The sequence below is a fragment of the Azolla caroliniana genome, unplaced genomic scaffold (genome assembly GCF_043228905.1).
Source record: "Azolla caroliniana isolate FFs.n. ecotype wild unplaced genomic scaffold, voAzoCaro1.0.p SCAF_8, whole genome shotgun sequence".
In the NCBI taxonomy this organism is placed as follows: Eukaryota; Viridiplantae; Streptophyta; class Polypodiopsida; order Salviniales; family Salviniaceae; genus Azolla; species Azolla caroliniana.
This window is the reverse complement of record NW_028230443.1, coordinates 4,232,464-4,256,561: the sequence shown is the minus strand read 5'-3', so window position 1 is coordinate 4,256,561 and position 24,098 is coordinate 4,232,464. Positions and strand designations below refer to the sequence as shown.

Genomic DNA, 24,098 nt, shown 5'->3' with positions numbered 1-24,098 from the left:
GGTCATTTAGGTCGAGATTGTCAGAAGCGACGTCAGTACATTGAAGCCCAACCATCTAATCGACCAGATGTTAATAATAATGGTTGGTCTACAGTTTCTACTAAACATGTTTTTAAACCGTCTAGTACGATGGTTAATCCAATGTTATTAGTTGAAGGTAATCCTTATCATTCTTTACAGTAAGTGGAAAAGGATGTGGGGATTAGTAAAATGGATGGGGGTTTTTCCATCCCAGACTTCACAAAGGATCATCGGGTGGAACAAAATTCGCAATACATACTTTTGAAGGTACAAATTGTAGAATCTGTTTCTAAGGTTAATAATCAATGGAATAAGGATAAAAATATGCTTTTAGATCAATTAAAACAAGATGATAGGTCCTAGTTGTGAATGAGGTTAAAAAAAATGAAGTGGGCAAGGTAGACCTTGCACATGTTGACATGGATTGTGGGAATATAATTGCTTTTACTACAGCCACTATGACTTCCGATACGGTTTCTATAGTAGATAAACATGTGCCAGTGCGGGCACATAAGTTGACTAGGAAAGACATTTGGTCAAATAAGGGACAATTACGAGCCTCAGAGGATGGATGGAAGGGTAGGGATGTTGCACTTGTTGAAAGGAGAGTAGGAGGGAAAACCATGAATGATGGATAGCTTAAATATTATTTCATGGAATGTACGAGGCTTAGGAGGTAGACATTGTTGTAAAGTAAGGAGTGTCTTCCGTCGTCAGTTAAGGAAGTCTTTGATAGGTAGGATTGACGTTTTTATTCAAGAGCATCATTTAAATGAATAAAGGATGCAGAAATATGGAAACTTGTTGTTAGGCCAGTGGAGACAGTTCTCAGTGCCTACAACTAGTGATAATAGTTTGAAAGCGGGACTTTGCAATGCAATAAATGATATTTGGTGGTCTTCGTTCTTACATTATGGTGTCTTGACTTGTGGTAGAGGTCATTATGTAATTTTTCAAATAGGTTTGAAGAAGTAGGGTTTGGTAAATATCTATGCACCGAATCATGCAAGAGATAGAACGATATTATGGAAGAGTATAATGGCATAGTTACCGGTTGTTGACCATTGGGCAATTGTGGGTGACTTTAATATGTTGGAGGATGTGTGTGATAGGTTAGGAGGCACATCATAAACATTATCTAGTATAGAATTATATGAATGGGAATGTTTGATTTTTTCTTTGGGTTTAATGGACTTGTGGCATGTGTCTTCTTTTGTAAGGATGCAAGATTCGTTAGCTTACTCAAGATCAGATAGAAGAGAGTCACATACCAATTTATGCTGATAAGTTTTTACGGGACAAAGGAGGTTCCATTGGAATCATACCTTCATTTTCCTTTTCTGATCATGCACCACTTCGTGTTGAGAGTCGAACTCAACTTCCCATAGAGAAAAGGTTCACACTAGCTCATGGACATACCAGGCTAGTTTTGTAAATAGTTTAAAGGGCACTTGCCCTAGCCTAGTTGGTACTTAAACCAACCTTTGTAACTTAGTCATTGTTGGAAGTAATATATAGTTTCTTGTTCTCTCTCTCTCTCTCTCTCTCTCTCTCTCTCTCTCTCTCTTTGTGTGTCTTTGTCTTTGTCTCTATCTCTCTTTGTCTTTGTCTTTGTCTTTGTTTGTCTGTCTGTCTCTATGTGTCTCTCTCTCTACGTGTCTTACGTGGTCACACACACAGAGTCATCTTTCGCTGCACTAAATCTCTCTCGTTTCTTTACATGGTATCTGTTAAGAGTCTATTACTAATCAATAGACCAAATCAAGTAATAAGGAAGAAAATAGATTGGATAGAAGAACCCGTTCCACCCGATCACCCCCGAGCTATGATCTAGACATAGCCAACCTACCACCGACGTCCCATACCGCCGGATATTAGGATGACTAATACCTTGGAAGAGATAAACACGATCGTCGAGACGAAAGCCTAGCCCGCACCACCGGTGTCTACGACAGCAGCCTTCCGACGTGATCTCTATGAGGGTAGCTAAGCCTCATATTTATACCTTTTCCTAGGCCCCTTGAATAGATGTGCCTTTCTAAAAGGCTCTCTATTCATTGGTTGTCTAAATCATGATAGTGCATGCACATATCATTCATTCTATCCAATCATTAGTCCCCTTTTTAATAATAGTGAACATACCCTTCACTAATGTAAATATTAGTGACCTACCCTCACCAACGTTATGTGTACATAACATACTCCCCTACTTCAAAAGATTGCACTCTTGCAATATAAAGTGAGGAAATTGTGCCTTAAGCGAATGCTCGCGTTCCCATGTGGCATCATCAATAGGTTTATCCATCCATTTGATCTTGAATAGCTGAATCTCTTTAGAACGTAAACGTTTAGTACGAGAATCAAGAATTCGTTCAGGAACATGAGGTTTGTAAGAAAAATCCTCTAATGTTACAAGATCTTGGATTGTGATGGTGTTATCACCAGAGCCTAAAAATGGTTTTAGACGACTGACGTGAAAAACAGGATGAATACCAACGTTACGAGGTAAGGCAAGGTGATAAGCAGATGACCCAACTCGCTTAAGGATTTCAAATGGGCCACAATATCGTGGGGCTAACTTAGCGCACTTGCCCGTAGATAATGACGTAGAATCAGTCGGGACACGCAAAAAAACTTTTTGACCAATAGTAAATGCACGAGGACGTCTATCCTGATCAGCATAAAATCGAGCACGATCTTGAGCTGTCTTGACATTTTCTTTGGCAATATGCAACATTTGGTTCATGTCTTGCAAAAAATTGCGTGTACTGTCTAATGTATCACGATGAATCGTGACATCAACTGGGGCACGTGGCTGAAAACCATACATCAACATAAAAGGACTATATCTAGTGGATGTATGTTTAGAGCTATTATAGGCAAATTCTAAGATAGGAAGGTATTGCTCCCACTTAGAAGGGGTTTTTGCTACATAAGCTCGAAGCATGTCCTCAATAATTTGATTAACTCGTTCAGTTTGTCCATCAGACTGAGGATGATCTGCGGAACTCATGCTCAACGTAGTTTCTAGTTTCTTAAAGACCTGAGTCCAAAAGTCACTAGTAAACTTGGAATCTCGATCACTAACAATATCCATCGGTAATCCATAAAAACGAAATAACTCATCAACAAATTGATAAGCCAACTGTTGAGCGGTTACCGTGGTTTTTGTAGGAATAAATCTAGCTAATTTTGTTAGCCTGTCAACGACAACCCATATGGCATCATGACCCCTCTGTGTACGAGGTAAACTAACAATAAAATCCATCGAGATACTTTCCCATTTATTGTTGGGAATATCTAAGGGATGTAAAAGACCAGCAGCTTTAAGTCGTTCCGACTTATTAATCTGACATTGTAAGCATTGAGTTACGTATTTATGCACGTCAGAGCGCATCTTAGGCCAGAAAAAAGTACACGAGATGAGAACGAGTGTGCGTTGTATTCCAGGATGACCAGCAGATGGTGCATCATGACATTCATGAAAAATTTTCTGTTTAACATTTGGTAAATCTGGAACACAGACCTTTCCACTACGGTAGAGCAAACCGTTTGTAATGTGAAAGGTCGCCTTCGAGGGTAGGGTGCTAGTATCGGCATCTAAACCAGATTCGGCTTTCGTCCAGTATTTTGAGAAATAACTGTCATCAAGGTATTTCCCTCGAAGGTGATCTAAAAGATCAGATTTTATTTCCGTGAAGCTAAGCATGTTAACTTCTTTGATGCGACTAAGAGCATCAGCAACGGTGTTCATAGAACCCTTGCGATATCGTATGGAAAAATCAAAATCTTGCATAAGGTCAGCCCAACGGCCTTTACGACCAACAAGATCGGGCTGGTCACAAAAATACTTTAATGATTGATGGTCTGTTGTAACCACAAATTTATTTCCATAGAGATAGTGCCTCCATGTTTTAAGTGCGTGTATCACCGCAAACAACTCTTTCTCTTGAACCGAATACCGAGATTGAGCAGCATCAAGCTTCTTACTTTCAAAAGCAATAGGGTGACCACCTTGATAAAGAACGGCACCAATAGCATAATCACTAGCATCGGTTTCAATTGAGAAAGGCTTAGAAGGGTCTGGTAATAGAAGAGTGGGAGCCTGACACACATGCTCCTTGAGTGTCTCAAATGATTTGTCAAGTTGTTCATTCCATGAAATTGGTTTGACAGACTTACGTGGATGACCTTTTAAAAGGTCAGTTAATGGCGTAGTCAATTTGGAATAGTTACGAATTGATTTTCGTAAAAATCCAACAAACCCTAAGAATGATCTAAGTTCACGAATATTACGAGGAATGGGCCAAAGTTTAACCTTTTCAATACGAGAAGGTTCAATTTCAACGCCATTTTCTGTAATTAAATGACCTAGGTACACAATAGATTTTTGGAAGAAGTCACATTTTGAATGTTTTGCATAGAAAGAGTTGTCACGCAACTTTCGCAAAACAAATCGAACATGTTGAACATGATCTTGCAAGGTACGGCTATATATCAAAATATCATCCAAGAAGACGACAACAAAATCACCGAGTTGATCTCGGAAAACATCATTCATCGCTTGTTGGAATGTGGCTGGAGCATTAGTCAACCCAAACGGCATGACTAAAAACTCATAATGGCCATAGCGTGTACGAAAAGCGGTTTTAGGAATATCATCCTCGGCGATGCGAATCTGATGATAACCAGTTCGTAAGTCAATTTTCGTAAAATATCGAGCCCCGTGCAAACGATCAATCAAATCATCGGCACGAGGTAATGGATATGCATTCTTAATTGTCATTTTATTCAAACGGCGATAATTGATACACATTCGCCACGAACCTTCCTTCTTCTTGACTAATAGAACTGGCGCACCCCAAGGTGATTTACTATACCTAATGTGGCCCATACTCAAGTATTCCTTAAGTTGTTTAGCGATCTCATCCTCTTCTAATCGACTAAGTCGGTAAGGTGGAATGCTCACAGGAGCAGCCCCAGGGATGAGTTCAATTTGATGGTCCACATTACGTTTAGGTGGTAAAGTAAGCGGTAATTCAGTAGGAAACACATCTTGAAAATCCTCTAAAATAGAGTCGAGTAATCGTTGCTCAAAATGTGGTAATTGTGTGGCGTCAATATTAAAATAATAAAATTGAACCGCAGGATTAATTACACACGAATAAATTAATGAACTAGAATACTCACTTAAAGATTTAGAAGACACAAGTGAATGAGAAGGAAGTTTGGAACATTGAATAAAATGTTTACAATTATTAAGTTCAAATGTGATTGAGTGATTAACCCAATCAATGGACAAAGAAGGGTTTTTATTAAAAAACCAAGGATATCCTAAAATGACATCTGCAGATTGTAATTTCATAACATGAAAGTCAAGCTTCTCCAAATAAGTATCTATTTGAATTGGCAGTTGACAAACAATGCCACTGATGTATTGAACGTTTCCATTTGCCATGTGAACTTGATAGATATGATCACTTGCGTTTATGTGGAGCTCCATTTGCTGCACAAAGTGATCATTAAGAAAATTGTGAGAACTACCGGAATCAAACAAGAAATGTGCTTGTGTTCCATTGATATATCCGATTGCTCGGAGTAAATCATTAGGTCCAAGTAAATGTGAAGGAAAAGTGCATTCACATAAACTTAAGTGATTGGTATGAACTTCAACAATATCAAAAGACTCACCTGTGTGACTCGTAGATTTGTCTTGAGGAGGGGTGTTCATTGACTTCCTCTCAAGACGACGATAGGTATCCTTTGTGTGGCCCCGCTTCTTGCAATATGCACAGAAGAGGTTCGGTTTCTTTGAGTCGCGGTCAAGAGTGTCACTGGATTGCTTACGTTTCCCAATGAACTTGACATTCGGAGTTTTGGCGAACTCAGGTTTATTGTGGTCTTTCTTGGAAGTCCTATGGTATCGCAACACAATGTGAGCAAGTGTTGCGCTTGTTCGGTTTGAGAAGGTGGCTGCAAGAATTGTTTCTTAAAAACATCAACGACACCTTCCCAAGTTGTGGGTAAGTTTTTTGCGGTCCTTAGGCCACGCCACCAAGCAGCAGCTCGGCCACCTAACTCACGACCGACTTAACCAATTTTTACTGCATCGGGCTTGGGATGAAGCTCAAAGTGAGACTCCCAACGACCAAGCCAAGTGCTAATGGCCTCCTCGGTTCTTTCTTTCTTATCTCCCTTGAAAGGCGTGACTACGAAGGAAGGTTCACCTTCTTTCTTGGACTCAATAGTTAATTCTTGGAATTTCTTTTCCAATGCCATATTGGCCTGTCTCATTTCGGCCAATTGATTCAAGGTAGTAGTGAGCAATTGCTCAATAGTGATCTCAGCTTGTGTGCGAGATGCGGATTGGGGTTGAGAGGTCTCATTTGGAGAGATCGCTCCAACTGCGTTCAAAACTTGTTCCATGATGCACGTTGTGGGTATGCAATAAAATAAGGAGGTTCAGAAAATACACAAGCAAAATGAATGCTTGAAATTTTGATTGAAAGAACTTTATCCAAGAACGTATCTCATGTCTTTACCCCTCTAGACATATGAGATGTGATTCGAGATCCGATAACTATGGTAACACTATGGTGTTTTAAAAACCATGGGGGAAAACATAGCTAAGATGTATTTCTCGGATCTCTATCTTGAGTAATCATGGCGGCTCCCCGAGGCTCAACCATGGTTCTTACATCAATGAAATTTCCTAGATAGCCTTATATTAATGCCAACCCATCATGTATTATATGGTCGAGAAAGTGTATTACGTGAAAAAACAAGTGCACTCACAAGTAATATTCTAGTCTTGCGAGCAATAAGCAAACGTGATGATAAAATGATAAAATAAGGCACTACTCATAAGAGTTAAGTAGTGACGAAAACAAGGGTAAAAAAAAGAGAAAAAGAACCCATGTGTTACCTACGAAAAAAACAATGTCACAAATAAATGGGAAGTGCAAGGTATGCACATATACATCCCAATATGATTGTTATAACTTGCACAATTGTGACATAAGCCACAAATTGATACAAGTGATGACGGTGTTGTGCGCAAAGATGTAATACTCAAATCCATGAGTAAAACATCAATAAGGGAACTCATATGGTTTTACTCGTTTTCTAAGGTTTGATGATAAGAGTTAAACCTAGATGACCCGTTGAAAAAAAAATCGTTCAACAAGCCACTCCATACGAAAAAATAGTCTACACGTAAAGGTTACATTAAAATAAACGATGTAAATACTTTATACATGAAAAGGAAGTGGAAAAAGGAGAGTTAATTGTGGGCGGGTAAATAATAATTACTAGAAAATCATATAAGTGAAACAATACTTATGAAATTAAAATTTAATTAGAATAATCAACAATTAGGTGTATGGAATCAAACATGCCCTAAGATACGAAACCCTAGGGTAGTTGACATGCACCTCCTCAAGACCATCACATATCCCTAGAATCGGCCAAGTAATGGCTAATTAAAGAGGAAAGTGGCATAGGTAAGTGACATATACCTCGTCAAGGCCACATCATCCCTTAGAATCGGCCAATTGATGGCTAATTAAAAAGGAAAGTGGCATATGTAAGCTACATATACCTTGTCAAGGCCACAACATCCCATAGAATCGGCCAATTGATGGCTTAATAGAGAGTAGAGTGGCATAGGTAGGCAACATACACCTCGTCAAGGCCACATCATCCCTTAGAATCGGCCAAGTGATGGCTCAATAGAGGGGAAGAGTGGTATACTCATCATCATATGCAAAACGGCCATGAGATAAGCGTGTGCGATTAGAGCAAACACGCTCGACCCAATGCACAAGAATAATTATTATCGTAAGAGTTCAAGAGAGGAGAGAGTGGGATATATATCGCAATATGCAAAAGGCCATGAGTTGAGTGTGTGCGATTAGTGCAAACACGCTCGGCCCGATGCATAATAATAAGTAAAATCGTAGCGTAGTAGGAGGTAGAAAGAAAGAGAATAAAACGTAATACCAATTTGATTCGACCATAAAGAACGCATAATAGAAAAAGAGAAGAGATCAAAAAAGAAGAATACCGGGTTTAGAGTGTTGTTTTGATCCTGAGAAGAGCATGACGAGCCTTGTTAGATCCCCCTCGCTCACACGCAAAAAACATCAAAACAACAAAAAAAATTGTTAGTAAAAGCTCTGATACCACTGTTAAGAGTCTATTACTAATCAATAGACCAAATCAAGTAATAAGGAAGAAAATAGATTGGATAGAAGAACCCGTTCCACCCGACCACCCCCGAGCTATGATCTAGACATAGCCAACCTACCACCGACGTCCCATACCGCCGGATATTAGGATGACTAATACCTTGGAAGAGATAAACACGATCGTCGAGACGAAAGCCTAGCCCGCACCACCGGTGTCTACGACAGCAGCCTTCCGACGTGATCTCTATGAGGGTAGCTAAGCCTCATATTTATACCTTTTCCTAGGCCCCTTGAATAGATGTGCCTTTCTAAAAGGCTCTCTATTCATTGGTTGTCTAAATCATGATAGTGCATGCACATATCATTCATTCTATCCAATCATTAGTCCCCTTTTTAATAATAGTGAACATACCCTTCACTAATGTAAATATTAGTGACCTACCCTCACCAACGTTATGTGTACATAACAGTATCAGAGCTCAACTGTGTTGCGGGTACTGCGGAAAACTCGGCCACTACGAAGAGGAGTGCCGAAAGAAGAAGCGATGTCGTGAAGATTTTCAGCAATGGTGTGAAAATCAAATAAAACGTACGAAATCAAGTGTGATTCATATAAAACAATAATAATGAAGATACTAATTTGAATATGTTTAATATCTTATTACAAAAAGATAGAGGTCTTCAAGAGCTTTCAAATTTGTTTTACCACATAAAAAATGGACATCTAAGTGACAAGTTATGTGGGAATGAAGTATGAGAAGGAAGAAGAGAAAAATAAAACTGTGAGATATCCCACATAGACAGGATATAAGGATCTCACCATATATAAGGTAGAGCAAAAGCTATTATCTTTGTGTCTATGTGTGGAGCATAGAGAGTTCAAGGTGACTTGAACTAAGCTATTGGATGAATAGGGTGTGGCCTGACTACTTGCAAAGGTTTTGCCCAACCAAAACCGAACCGACAATGTAACCAGGGCCCGGCGACCGAACGGTAATCGACATCCAGCATCCGATGACCGAATGGTAACCGGCGGCATCCGATGATCGGTGACCGGATAGATATATATATATATATATATACACACACACACAAGGAGTGCAAATGTGGATTTGAACCTTACACCTCCAAGTTGAAAAGTTTATAGGCTTACCACTAAGCCAAGATATTTTCTTGAAATAACATCTTTATCATTGTAATACATGAGCGCCAAATGGCAAACATGCATTTTATGCATGTCTTGAACCCTCAAATGCATGAGGGCATCTATAAAAGAGGGGATTCTTTGAAAAAAACGAGAGCTTTGTACTTTAAATTAAAATTAATATTAAGAAGAAAATTCGTTATCCTTTTGATGATATACCTTGTTCTTGATATCTAAAATCAAGTGTTCTATCTTATCTCAATCTCTCTCTCTCTCTCTCTTTCAATCTATCTTAATTCCTTTCTCGCTAAAGCTTCTGCAAACTTTGAGTCCTTCCGGTCCAGAACCCCCGCGGTTCCGCCTCACGATCCACGCCTAGTGACGGATCTTCACGACAACGAGACTTCGCTTCGACCAATCGACAACTCACGAATTACACATCGAATTTCGACTACGATAATCGTAGCGGAATGTTCACGAATTACGTGTCGAATTCCGACTACGACAATCGTAACAGAATGTTCATGATGAGACACAAAGCGTACTCAATGGCGACACAAGGTGAAACGAGCACCACACCCTCGGATAATGTATGGTTCGTTGACTCGGGAGCATAAAATAATATGAAATCTCATGAAGATTGGTTCCAAGAATTATGAAAGCCTTAACGGCCTGAATACGTCGAAACAGGTGATGACACGACTCATTCAATGCGGCATATCGGGAACGTCCCATTCGAAAAAGACGGCAAAAAAACCTACCTCAAAAATGTCCTACATGTCTCAACCATCACGAAAAACCTAGTCTCGATCAACCAGATTTTTGAACAAGGCACGCAAGTAGATTTTTGAACAAGGCATGCAAGTACGATTCAACATTGACGGATGCTTCATTGAAAAGGACAATTGAGTCGTAGCTCACGATCGTCGAGAAGGCTGAATGTTCATCCTCGAGTCAAGCGAGGTGAAGTCCGCTATGTTTGCTAATTGTTAAACATGTTGTTAGGAGTTTACTGCTAGGAGAGGAGTTATGGAAAAAGCTACGGATTCGACACTTACATAAGGTCAAGCCCTTAATAGGCGGGCAATGGCATGATAGTCTTAGGTGGTTCTTTAAAACAGATTTTCCATTACCTAAGTCCAATGTTGGATCATTAGGTTTCTTTGATAGAATTTTTCGGGCTTGGGAACGTCTTCGGCAAGCACTAGTTTTCTTGCCATCGAAAAATTATCATCAATTCATGCATCAACCTTTGATATGGAATCCTTTATTTGCTGACGAAGCTGCATGTGTTTTGGGTCTACACCCTAAGTTATCTTGGGCGGCAATGGATAGTGGTCCAGCCCACACGGTTGCGAATTGGATAAAGTTATTACAAACTTCAACGCACGACCAAAAGAATATGTTGTCTAATATAAGAGGGGCAAAGATAATGTTCTCTCAATTGTCCATGGTGTATTAGGTCACATTGCCAACTTTGTAGTTTGATCATTTTCAAAGTTGGTACGGTATGTTTTCGACAATTAATATTGTAAATAATGTGTGTGCGTGTATGTGCACATGAGACAAAAGAGAGAGAGAGAGAGAGAGAGAGAGAGAGAGAGAGAGAGAGAGAGAGAGAGAGAGAGAGAGAGAGAGAGAGAGAGAGAGAGAGAGAGAGAGAGAGAGAGAGAGAGAGAGCTCTAAAACAAGAAACTATATCTCACGTCCGACAATAACTAAGTTACATAAGGTTGGTTTAAATACCAACTGATCTAGGGCAAGTATCCTTTCTACTAATTACAAATCTAGCCTAATATGATGTCCACTGGCCAGTGTGAACATTGTCTTTATGGGAAGTTGAGTTCGATTCTCAACACGCCCCTTTTGAACAAAACTTTCGGATGTCAACAGGTTGTTTTGGTTCGGTCTTTGAAATACTTTTGATTCGGTTGAATCAACTTCGACTTCGCTTTTCGACATGATTTACGATTTCGATTGTTCGATTCTCCGTGTTCAATTGTTCGATTGTTTGTTCATACTTCGACTCCGATCGTTCGATTGGTTACTTCTGCTTCTCGATTGCTTTCGTGTCACTTGTTGTACTCCCCCTCAAGCTCGACAATGTAGAGATTGTGAGACCGAGGTCCGATGCGAATTGCCTGAGCTTGTCGACTCCTAAGGCCTTCCTAAAAATGTCAGCAACTTGAAGGTTCGTACTGATGTGTTGGAGATCGATTTCGCCAGCCTGAACGCGCTAGCGAATGAAGTGGTAGTGCACTTTGATGTGTTTAGTCTACGCGTGGAATACGGGGTTTCAAGTGAGGTAGATGTTGCTCATGTTGTCGCAAAATAGGCGAATTAGATCTATAATGGGAACGCCCAGGTCCCTCAACATGCATTTGAGCCAGACAGCTTCGCATGCGGCGACTGTCGTGCCCTTGTACTCGGCCCACATGCTCGACAATGCGATTGTCGGCTATTTCTTACTGCTCCAATATATCGATCCACTCCCGAGTGAGAAGACAAATCCAGAAGTGGATCATTTATCGGCCTTATAACCGGCCCAGTGAGAGCAGTAGTGAGCAGTTGGAATGTGTGTGCGTATGAAAACATGTTCACATACTCAGAAGACAACACAGAGAAGGAAGAGGGCGGAAATTTACACAGAGTCAAGCTTCAATGGAAAGCTTTATTACGTAGATCCAAAAAAGAGATAAACCATGCATTATGTACAACAATGAGCCACCTGAATGTGTGAAAAGCTTCAAATATCTTGGCCTTGAAGTTCCTTCAAATCATAGATGGAATGAATGTGCTACACGTCGCTTAGAGGCATGTAAGCAAGCATACTATGCATTTGAGAACACATTCAATCTTGGAGATATTAAGTGTTGGTTCCTTAAGAAATATCTTTTCGACACTTTGGTGACATCGGTTCTCACTGGAGAGAGAGAGAGAGAGAGAGAGAGAGCTCTAAAACAAGAAACTATATATTACGTCCGACAGTAACTAAGTTACATAAGGTTGGTTTAAATACCAACTGATCTAGGGCAAGTGCCATTTCTACTAATTACAAATCTAGCCTAGTATGATGTCCACTAGCCAGTGTGAACACTGTCTCTATGGGAAGTTGAGTTCGATTCCCAACAAATATACTAATAGGAGCTTGTTTATATCATCATAATGGCAACTTCTATTTTTATGAAGTTCTAGACAATGGTAAATATTATACTAGTGGGGGAGGAGTCTCCAATGATGTCTGATGCAAAGCAGTTGCTAGTGAGAGTAATTGTTAGATTAGATAATAATAAAAAGATCAATCTTAGTCCGTTAATTGCCAACTACGCATCTGATATTTGGGTTTTACACTCTAGGCCACTTGTCGATTTGTAGTGGGACCCATCAAATTATGGTTGGAATTTGTCCATGTCTGACACAAGGACTAAGGTCCTTCCATTCTTCTCATATTCAATGGCGTTTGGTAGAAACTTTATGTTGAATCAGACCGAGTCGGTCCCAATGGGAAAAAAGTATTGGGAGGAAGGTAATGTATGTGGATGTTTTGGAAACAATTTTGGTTAATTAAATGTATGAATAAGATATTGCATTTTCGATGGTTGATGATTCATTATGCATTGCGAGTAGGTGAATTGTTGAGGGGATCAGTGTGTGATCGGTCATGTGTTATGTGTGAGTCTACATCTGAGACATTGCATCATGTATTTTGGGAATGTGTTTTCACTAAAAGGTTTTGGTTTTGAATTCTTAGGCTTTTAGGTCATAGGTATAACTCGACTATCTTCACATGGGGGTGCAATCCTCTGGGGAAAGTTGGATTAACAAATGACATTTTATCATTGTCATCATTCTTCATTGTCTTTACATGTGAGATGTTTTCAGGTATACGTTATTTCAAATTCCTTGTAGGGAATCAAGTTCTTATTGCGGAGTTATGTTTGGCAAATTGTTTCCTCTTTGGATTTATATGTTCTTTGGAAAGTTAGGTGTTTCAAGCTATACAATGATGAAAACACTCATGTTGTAGATCAAGTTAAGTCTTTTTGGGACTTATTGGTACACACAGTTAAGGTGGTGATTATGACAGTTATAAGGGATCTGGAAACACAACTAATCGAAAAAGAAGGAGAATTCGAAGAGTTTGGTCATCTATTCCTATCATGTTGGATGTAGGTGCCAATGTTAGGTGGAATTACATACCACCTTGTTGGTTGTTCCTGCCATCAGCACCGTCCTTAGAGCAAACAACATGACTCAACATGGAAGAGTTGGTTGTGGCACATAGGAAGAGTCTTTTTATAAAAGAAGCTTTTGGCGGTGATCTCCGAGATGCTTGTTGTGGATAGTAAAGCATATACATTAGATAAGGATGAGTGATAATGATTGGCAATGGTTGAGCAGATTTTCATAAGGAGAGGAGAGAGTCCATTCATGTTTGCTTCTGTAGGTTTAAGTTATTGGGGATACTCGATGACAGCGAGATGGTTGATGTGGCCTTGAGAAAAATGATTTTTTTGTTTTTTATCAGGATGAGTGATTATGGTGTGGGAGCTGAAGCAGATTTTCATGAGTAAGTGAGAAACTGTTTTTAAACTCGTTTGTTGTGTTATCCATACAGGATTTTGCTGATAATCGGTGACATGGTCAACGAGATGGTTGATGTGGATTGAATGACACAGGTTTTATTTTTCACTATAATGATCGATGATGGCAGTGGGGATTGAAGCATGTTTCCATGAAGAGAGGAGGATTGACGATGGTGCGGCGGCCGAAGCATATCATGTGGAAATCGTTTACACTCATTTGTTGTTGTTTTGTACAGGTCCTTGCTGGTAATTAGCGAGATGTTTGATGCAAATTAAATAATGCTATTTTTTTGTTTTGAGATAAGGATGAGTGAGAAACATATTTTCTTGAGGAGCCGACGTTCGAGGTAGATGAATTTCTGTTTTCATTATGATGAGTGATGGTGGTGTGGGAATTGTGCATATTATCATGAGATGAGTGATGATGGTGTGGGAGCTGAAGCAGATTTTCATGAGTATGTGACAAATTGTTTTTAAACTCAATGGCGAGATGGTCGGCAAGATGGATTGAATGAAGCAAGTTTTATTTTTCATTACAATGCTTGATGATGGCGGTGGGGATTGAAGCATGTTTTCATGAGGAGAGGATGAGTGATGATGGTGATGCGACCGAATCATATCATGAGGAGATGTGGAAATCGTTAGACTCATTTTGTTGTTATTTTTTATAGGCCCTTGGGGGGGCCTTGGTGGTAATCAGACAGATGTTTGATGCGGACTGAATGAAGCGGTTTTTTGTTTTGAGATAAGGATGAGTGAGAAGCATAATTTCTTGAGGAGCCGTCGTTTGAGGCAGTTGATTTCTTGTTTTTCATTACGATGAGTGATGATGGTGTGGGAATTGAAGCATATTATCATGAGTAGGTGAGGAATTGTTTAAACTAAATTATTGTGTTGTCAATACAGGATGTTGTTGGTAATCATCCTGATGGTGACATGGTCACGCGAGATGGTTCATGTGGATTGAACGAAATAGGTTTTCTATTTATTCATTAGGATGATTGATGATGGCGGTGGGGATTGAAGCATATTTCCATGAGAAAAGGATGAGTGATGATGGTGCAGGGGCTGAAATGAATCATATTTTTGTTTTGGGATAAGGACGAGTGAGGATGTTGTGGGGGTCGAAGCACATTTTCTTGACAAGATGACAACACGTTATTATTCTGTTGTTAGAGGTAGCTGAGTTTGGTGGGAATCGTTGGCATGGCTGCATTGTATTTATTCAAATTGTAGAAGTTGTGAACAATCTGATATGTTTCAATATGTAGTACAAGGTTATGCTTTCTTTCTTCGAGGAAATAATAGCTTGTTGTACACACATGTTGAAGAAATGGGTTTATTGAATCCTTTTAGCATGGTTTCTAGGAGACGTGGAATGCCATATGATGGTAGCAAACTGCATCAAAAACTGAAGGAAGGATGAGTAATTACATGGTTCACCACATTATTTTATGTTCCTTATCAAAGGCCATTATTAAGTGAACTGGAAAAGACCTCGAGGGAGTGTCTACTTACCAAGATACGGATTCATGGGATGATGTAAAGATCCTCGCAAACAGTCTCTTTAGTGGTCTTATGATTTCGGTGGCAACAATTCATCGACACCAACCATTGGAATTCATCGACAAAGTTTCGATCAAATTGCAAGGATTTTTAATGGTGGTAGTTTGCTAATCAAAACGAGAGACAGAATGCTTAGAAATATATGTGGCATAGACCCCATTAATAAAGGTCATTGGTGGTAATTCCTTGACTAATATGGATGTTAAACGTAGTTGGATTGCTGAAGCTACATGACTGCTCAAGAGGTTTTTACTTAAATATGTTGCAATATTCATTGTAATAGTGAACTGTTTTGTATATTGACTTCTTTAATACCAATGGAGGATAATTTGTTGGAAAAAAGAAGAAGAAGATCTGCAACTAAACCCTAGTGATTGAAATAAATCAAAATACAGAAGACAATACATTAAAATAAATCAAAATACAGAAGACAATACATTAAAATAAATCAAAATACAGAAGACAACACATTAAAATAAATCAAAATACAGAAGACAATACATTAAAATAAATCAAATTACAGAAGGCAATGCATTAAAATAAATCAAAATACAGAAGACAATACATTAAAATAAATCAAAATACGGAAGATAATACATTAAAATAAATCAAAATACAGAAGACAATACATTAAAATAAATTAAAATACGGAAGACAATACATTAAAATAAATCAAAATATAGAAGGCAATACATTAAAATAAATCAAAATACGGAAGACAATACATTAAAATAAATCAAAATATAGAAGACAATACTGTATATTAAAATAAATCAAAATACGGACGACAATACATTAAAATAAATCAAAATATAGAAGACAATACTGTATATTAAAATAAATCAAAATACGGAAGACAATACATTAAAAAGAAATCAAAATATAGAAGACAATACTGTATATTAAAATAAATCAAAATACGGAAGACAATACATTAAAATAAATCAAAATACAGAAGACAATACATACATGATACAATACGATCTCCCGCCCAAAAATAAAAGTTCCCGCCAAAACCTGGGCGCTTTCCCGCCAAAAAAAAAACACACACAGAAGGAAGTGAGATTTCGCGCGTATCCACTCTACACTCAGAGAGAGAGAGAGAGAGAGAGAGAGAGAGAGATCTGCAGCAGCAGAAGAAGAAGCAGCGTGGAAGGAAAGAAAAAAAGAATGGAACCCTAGAAGCCTCAGGGAAGACACAGAGAGAGAGAGAAGGGAGCAAGAAGACCTAAGAGAAGAAAGCAAAAGCAGAAACCCTAGAATCTCTCGTTCAGAGAGTTGGTCCTGGTAGAATTGAAGGCGGAAGAGAGAAACCCTAGAATCTCTCGCTCAGAGAATCGGTCCTGGTAGAATTGAAGGCGGAAGAGAGAAACCCTAGAATCTCTCACTCAGAGAATCGGTCCTGGTAGAATCGAAGGCTGAAGAGAGAAACCCTAGAATCTCTCGCTCAGAGAATCGGTCCTGGTAGAATTGAAGGCGAAAGAGAGAAACCCTAGAGAAGCGCTTAGGCAGCTGTAAAACAGAGAAGGAAGATGCCTCGATCTACACGATCCAACTCTTCTTCTCAGAGAGAGCCGCCACCATCGCCTCCCTCTCAGAGAACAGGTCCTCCTTCCTCACCGGAGACGAGTCCAGCCCGACCTTCTTCGTCACAGAATAATCATCATCAACAACATAGCCAGCAGAGATCTCGTGGCAGGTCTCGGAGAAACAGCGTTGGGCCCTCTTCTTCAGGATACAGTTCCCCGCTCGACCTCGGAACTCCTGCTTCTTCACAATTCACTCGAGGAACGTATCCTGATTTGTGTCAATTCATTCATTGCTGTGATTTGTAATCATTCATGGATTTGATCTGTTAGAAGTAGGAGAAGACCGCGCATAGAGTTAGCCATAGAAGGAGATGCTTGAGATTACTAGTACAACTTTTTGTTTGGTACTGTTCAATCCTTGATTATTTATATGCGGTTGTGTCAAGACCTTCCTATCAGCGGAATGGCGGCTCTTCCATTCCACCTTCAATCAGACATCGCCGGCAGCAGCAGCAGCCTGCGACCCCGAGCAGCTACAGTGAGGTTAGTCTTTCAATTCATTTTCATTTTCAAATGCGGTATATATGTTAGCCTCTGCATTTTTTGCTCATTATGGCGGATGCTAGCTGTTGCAATGTTTCTCACATAAATGGGCATGTAAGTAGGTTAGTCTTTATATGTTCTGTTCATTATCAGAGACTGTATGCAGGTAAGCTTTTGCAAGTTTTGTTCTTGTAAGAGGGTGTATACAGTTAGTCTTTGCATATCTCTACCTTGTAGGAAGTTGTATATGGGTTACTCTTTGCAACCTTGAGCTCAATTGTAGCAGTGTATTGCTTAATTTTGGGTCGGTTCAAAAGCAATGAATCTTTCATATTAAAGTCGTGGGCGTTTCCTACAATAATTGTCACCAATTAGTAGTAGATTAGCTAAAACATCACATGACATCCTAACTGCGTGTAGGTTGTTATGATATTAATTGCTTCCAGAAGCTCAAAGTGCGCAAACAAGTTTGGGGGAAATTCGTCACTTATCTTGCATTCTAATGTGCCTAGAGTGTATAGTTAAAGTATTTGATTATGGGTATATGTAATGACTGTGCATTATGGGGTAAAGTAAGGCAGAGATAAACTCAAATTACTCCGGAACCATCATTGACCTGTGGGTCAAAGAAAGTTTTGTGCCTCAGCTTGGGGTGCATTAACTCTTTTCTTTTGTTCTTTGTAACACTTTAATTATGTTCATTGTGAACGGATACTAAAAAGAATCTTAAATTTTTGAATTCAGGGTCGTCAATCGTCTGAGGGAGATTTGGATGCCGCCCCTCCTACCCTTGTCTGGGGAACGAATATTAGTGTTCAAGATGTAAATCAAGCAGTGCAGAGGTTTTTGAGAAACTATCGAGATAGCCCTTCAGATTTGGAGGGAAAATACATACAACTTTTGGAGCAGGTATTGTCACTATCAATGAAGTTGAAATATTGATTATTTATTATCTCTAAACTTGATTAATAAGAATATTATATGCTCAATTTCAGGTCATGGAGTTAGAAGAGGACTCACTAAATGTAAATGCAAGGAATATCTTGGACTATGATGAGGATTTGTATGTGAAAATGGTGCGTTACCCTCTTGAAGTGCTGGCAATTTTTGATATCGTTCTCATGGACATGGCTGTTCGCCTAATACCTCTTTGGGAGAAACATATTCAGGTAAAGGCTGCAATAACAATGTAAACTATACCTGATATTTAGAAGTTAACCTGGTATTACACTCCATACATACAATACATCAATAACATCAATATTTTAGAAAATATTTTTATGCCTTAAACTCTGAATATATTTTGATTAAGACTTGTCCTGATTTTAGGTCAGAATCTTCAACTTGAAGGATACTGTGAACATGAGAGATCTCAACCCCTCTGGTATATTGTCTTTCTATCGTTCAAATTTGTGATTGCACTCTTGTATTCTTCTCTAAAATATATTATATTGTTTGTAGATATTGAGAAGATGGTATCCGTAAAGGGCATGATAATTCGCTGCAGTTCAATAATACCAGAGATAAAAGAGTCATTCTTCCGATGTTTAGTTTGTGGCTATTCTCCACCTCCTGCCGGAGTTGATAGAGGTACATACATGGGAATTGTCTTACTCTCAATGTGTTGGGTTTGTTCTAAAGTTTTATGTCTAACAATGCATTGATATCTCCTGTCTTAAGGTCGTGTGGAAGAGCCAACACGATGTGGGAGACCTGAGTGTGCGGCTTTGAACTCCATGGCCTTAATCCACAATAGATGCAGGTTTGGTGATTGAGTGACATAAATATTTCTGATTAGTTTCTATGCAGAAATGAATGATATTCAGTTGTTTATTTGCTTAGATTTGCTGATAAGCAAATTGTAAGGCTGCAAGAAACACCTGATGCCATTCCGGATGGTGAGACTCCCCACACCGTCAGCTTGCTTATGCACGATAAACTTGTCGATGCTGCAAAACCTGGTGATCGTGTAGAGGTTGGTAGAGCTGATGCTCATTAATCCTCCAAAGCTGCAAGTAATTAGTCTTTAAGAAAGCTCATTTTACCATTCTATTTGTATGTAGATCACTGGAGTGTTTCGGGCAATGTCGGTGCGAGTTGGTCCTACGCAGAGGACATTGAAATCCCTTTTTAAGGTGAAGTAGATTTCATTGTACATTGGATTGCATTTGTATTATTGGCAAGAGAATTAGGATCTGAGATTGAACGTTCACCATGTTTTCCTCCAACAGACATACATTGATTGTCTACACTTGAAGAAATCGGATAAGAACAGAATGCAATCAGAAGATCCACTGGAGCGTGATGCACGGAATGAGAACTTTGCATCTTTCCAAGAGGGTGATATTTCAGCAATGGAACATGAAGAGCAGGTATGCCAATTTGGAGTTTGATAGGTAAATTGTGATGGAAGAACTTGATGCTATTTAGAAACTCAAACGTAATGGAAATATTATGCACATCTATTCAGGTTCAAAAGCTGAAAGAGCTTTCCAAGTTACCTGACATTTATGAGAGACTCACAAGATCTCTAGCTCCAAGCATTTGGGAGCTTGAGGACATAAAAAAGGGACTCCTATGCCAGGTATGATCAAGGTTGACAAGAAACGTGTCTCTCATAACATCCCCAAGGATTGTATGGTAATTTACTGGAATTCTCTTGTTTTGTGTCAGCTGTTTGGAGGGACAGCGAAAAAGTTGAAATCAGGTGCTTCATTTAGAGGAGATATGAATGTGTTGCTAGTTGGAGATCCTGGAACTAGTAAGTCTCAGCTGCTACAATATGTGCACAAGCTTGCTCCGAGAGGGATTTACACCAGTGGAAGAGGCTCTTCAGCTGTTGGTTTGACTGCCTATGTTGCCAAGGATCCAGAAACTGGGGAAACTGTAAGTATCTACAGTGCAATACATTATTTAATATTCTAAGACTTTTCTTTTTGTTATAGAACACATAACCTTAACTTAGAGTCAATCATTAATGCTATAGATAGGCTCGTTTCCTGTTTGGGTTTTGTATACAAAAGGGAATTAATGCCATAAAATGCGCTAGCAAAATAATTCATAGAAAATTCTAGCACTGTTGGCACCTAATTTACTTTATGTGTGGACAAATCTAAAAGTATTTCATGCACTTCATCCAGACCATAATAAAGTTTTTGTTTTGTTGGCTCAGGTTTTAGAAAGTGGAGCTTTGGTCCTCAGTGATAGGGGTATCTGCTGTATAGACGAGTTTGATAAGATGTCCGACAATGCCCGCAGCATGCTTCATGAGGTGGTTAATGCATAATGCTACTACTCATGGGCAAGTATAATATCATTGTCTTGAAAGATTATTGGTTTCCTATTCATTTCCATCAGGTTATGGAGCAACAAACTGTCTCAGTGGCTAAATCAGGAATAATAGCCACCCTGAATGCGAGGACTTCGGTGTTGGCTTGTGCTAATCCTAGCGGTTCACGTTATAACCCCCGCGTGTCAGTCATAGACAACATTCAGCTACCCCCTACTCTACTGTCTAGGTACAGATATAGATATGACTTCAATACTAATCGTGTTACCATTGATAGACAAAGAAAATATAAAATGACCTTGTTATGTGTCAACAGGTTCGATTTGATATACTTGGTTCTTGACAAAGCTGATGAACAGACTGATAGGAGACTCGCAAGACACTTAGTAGCCCTTCACTATGAAGATCCAGAGGTAACTATCCTATATTTGTTGAGCATATAATTTGTAGACAGTCAGTCTCATCATGTTCATTGCTCACGTTTTGCTCCAAGCAATTGTTTTCAACCCCAGAAATTGGAAACATGAATACTGAAAAATAAAACTGCTGATTTGCATGCTCTTGGATAAGATAAAACCATGAAGGACATGTAGATAGTGAACTATATCCTACAGATAACATTTTATTAGCTTTGAACCTGACCTCAAGGCTATAAACATTGTATGTGCTGCAGAATTCTGAAAATTTTAATTAATCATTTCCACCTCCCCAAATTGAGTTATCAGCTGATAAAATGTACAATTGTATTTGTAAGTTGCAATTGTATGTATGCATGCATTCGAGATATAATGTATTACAAAAAGGTATATTTACATTTCTATTCATTCAAGCCTGTAAATCTATGCACTTCACATTTGCTTCAACATGTAATGCTTGTTTCCATTTTGTTGTATCAGATTAGTCATAATGAGGCATTTGATCTACCCACACTCACTGCATACATAACATATGCACGACAACACATACACCCGAAGCTCTCTGATGAAGCTGCGGAAGATCTCATTGGTGGGTATGTTGCAATGCGTAGGAAGGGAAATTTTCCTGGAAGTAGCAAAAAGGTGAAACTAATATTCTATATTATTGAAGAGCAGAAAATCATACATTTCATGTAATTGTTGAATGACTTATAAGATCTGTCTCTTATCCAGGTCATCACAGCAACGCCCAGACAGCTGGAGTCTTTGATTCGTATAAGCGAGGCTCTTGCTCGAATTCGATACTCAGAACAGGTTTTTACTTACATTTCTACTTTCTAAAAATCATCGAAGCAAGCATTTTATAGCATAAACCCTCTGTTCTAAGGTTCTTTATTGTGTAAATTTTACAGGTTGAAAGGTGTGATGCAGCAGAAGCTTTGAGGCTGCTTGAAGTGGCCCTTCAGCAATCTGCCACAGATCACTCTACCGGTTTGAACTTTTCTTACATGTTTTAGGATTAAATACCCAAATACCTCATCGGTTGAGTTTTAACCACAATATCCCCATGTTTCTTAAAGTAATTAGAATACCTCTGTTGAAATATTCTTGCTTATGATGTCAAAGTATATTTTAAACATGGATTATCCAAAATGTTATCGGTGTTTTTTGGTGTTCTGTGCTATCCGTCTACATGCTCGTGAAGTAAAAGTTTTCTTTGTATTGACTATCTGTGTATATGAATAATGCAGGGACCATAGACATGGACCTTATCACAACAGGAGTCTCTGCAAGTGAAAGGACACGGAGGGCCAGCCTTGTGATGGCTTTACGAAGTGTTGTTGCTGAGAAGATGGAAGTTGGGGGCACTGCAAAGAGGGTAACTCAGGTAAGAAGCAGACTAAGATAAATTTTATATGGGTATAGATCTTCATACATTACACGTTGCTAGAAAATCTTTTAAGGTGGAAATATGCTCTACATATTCCCCATGAAATTACACTCTAACCACCTCTCATTTTGTAGCTTCTGGAGGAGTTGAGGAAGGACAGTCATGCAGAATTAAGCCTTCAAGATGTAAGTAATCTGTCTTTCCATTTTGCTTGCGTAATTGCTTTGATTTGGAGGTGTAATGGAATACACTAGATGCAGCCCACTAATTCATATGTTAAAACTCTGAAAAGTGAGACATATTCAGCTTATTTGTCAATCTTTCTACTCGATTTGGTTTTGTTGAAACTTTGTAGCTACTGGGCAAATATCATGTCTTCTTTATGCGTACTCCTTTCATTGTTTTTTGCTTCCATGGACGCTCTCTAATGGTAGGAAATCTAGCTTAAAAGAGAAAAAACCTTTAAAAATAAATAAATAATCTGATTGCATGAAGCCATCTGAAAGCCGTTTTCCATTGCCATTGGGGGCAGTATATTGTAAAACTTAGTTTTACTAATGTTGTTCTTTTCACTTGCTGATGTTATCTCAGTTGAGGACGGCACTTGGCAATCTGGCTACAGAAGGAGTAATCAGCTTCAATGGGGACATTATCAAAAGACTATGATGAAGCCCACCAAAACCTCCATTTTTGTATTTTGCTCATTATGTTCTACCTCCAACACTAGATGATTTACTATGCTTGTATACTATACTGGGGTAAAATACGGTTTTACAAGAAACCTTTTTATTCCTTTGTGCTATGATGAAAATCCTTTTCATTCTTCTCTTATAAGCGAGAGATCAATTGATCTTTAGTTTTTATTATTTTGCCTTATGCCCTGTGAGGTTAAATATGCAGTGAGATGAAGATAATATGTAAAGACTAAGATTAGAGGATATCTAACATAGGCTATTCAAAGATAAGATGTCTCCAAAATGATGGGAGATGTGTCATAATCAAATGAGCATGGTATGTTCAATGTGGATGTGGCCCTCATCATCCTTTCATCAAAGTGATTGTTTGGTTTGTGTGATACATCTCAATGCAAATAGAGAACTGCATGCTCATAGAAAAGGCCATTGGAAAGAAAGTATAGTTTTGGAGTATATATTGATATGCAGATATATCTCGATGTAAAGGATGGCATCTCAGCCTGTCATGGAAATACACAAGCATCCATATTGGAATGTGCACACTATATGTCCATGGATCAATGTTGAAGATAATGATGTCCTCCTTGAACTCTAAAGCTTTGCATGTTGAACCTTCTTTGTAGAAGTATCCTTTAAATAGTCAATCACTAATCTGAAAATTAACTGTTCGTGATGGATAATGTTTGCAGCATTTCATGCATGACAAAACATGAGCAATATACAGCATAAG

The 24,098-nt window shown here is 38.8% G+C and overlaps 1 protein-coding gene across 1 annotated transcript; it reads left to right on the top strand.

Annotated features, from left to right (window-relative positions):
• Positions 1 to 16,764: 16,764 nt before the first annotated feature.
• MCM4 (Minichromosome maintenance (MCM2/3/5) family protein) lies at positions 16,765 to 23,539 on the top strand. Its single transcript, XM_087323463.1, has 21 exons — positions 16,765 to 17,298; positions 17,482 to 17,578; positions 18,323 to 18,487; positions 18,574 to 18,747; positions 18,908 to 18,962; positions 19,040 to 19,168; positions 19,259 to 19,340; positions 19,421 to 19,553; positions 19,642 to 19,713; positions 19,810 to 19,950; positions 20,049 to 20,162; positions 20,252 to 20,464; positions 20,751 to 20,849; positions 20,936 to 21,096; positions 21,184 to 21,280; positions 21,764 to 21,925; positions 22,016 to 22,096; positions 22,195 to 22,273; positions 22,534 to 22,670; positions 22,808 to 22,858; positions 23,265 to 23,539. Exons 1-21 carry the CDS (start codon positions 17,039 to 17,041, stop codon positions 23,337 to 23,339), a joined length of 2,577 nt encoding a protein of 858 aa, XP_087179589.1. The 5' UTR covers positions 16,765 to 17,038; the 3' UTR covers positions 23,340 to 23,539.
• The last annotated feature ends 559 nt before the right edge of the window (positions 23,540 to 24,098 follow it).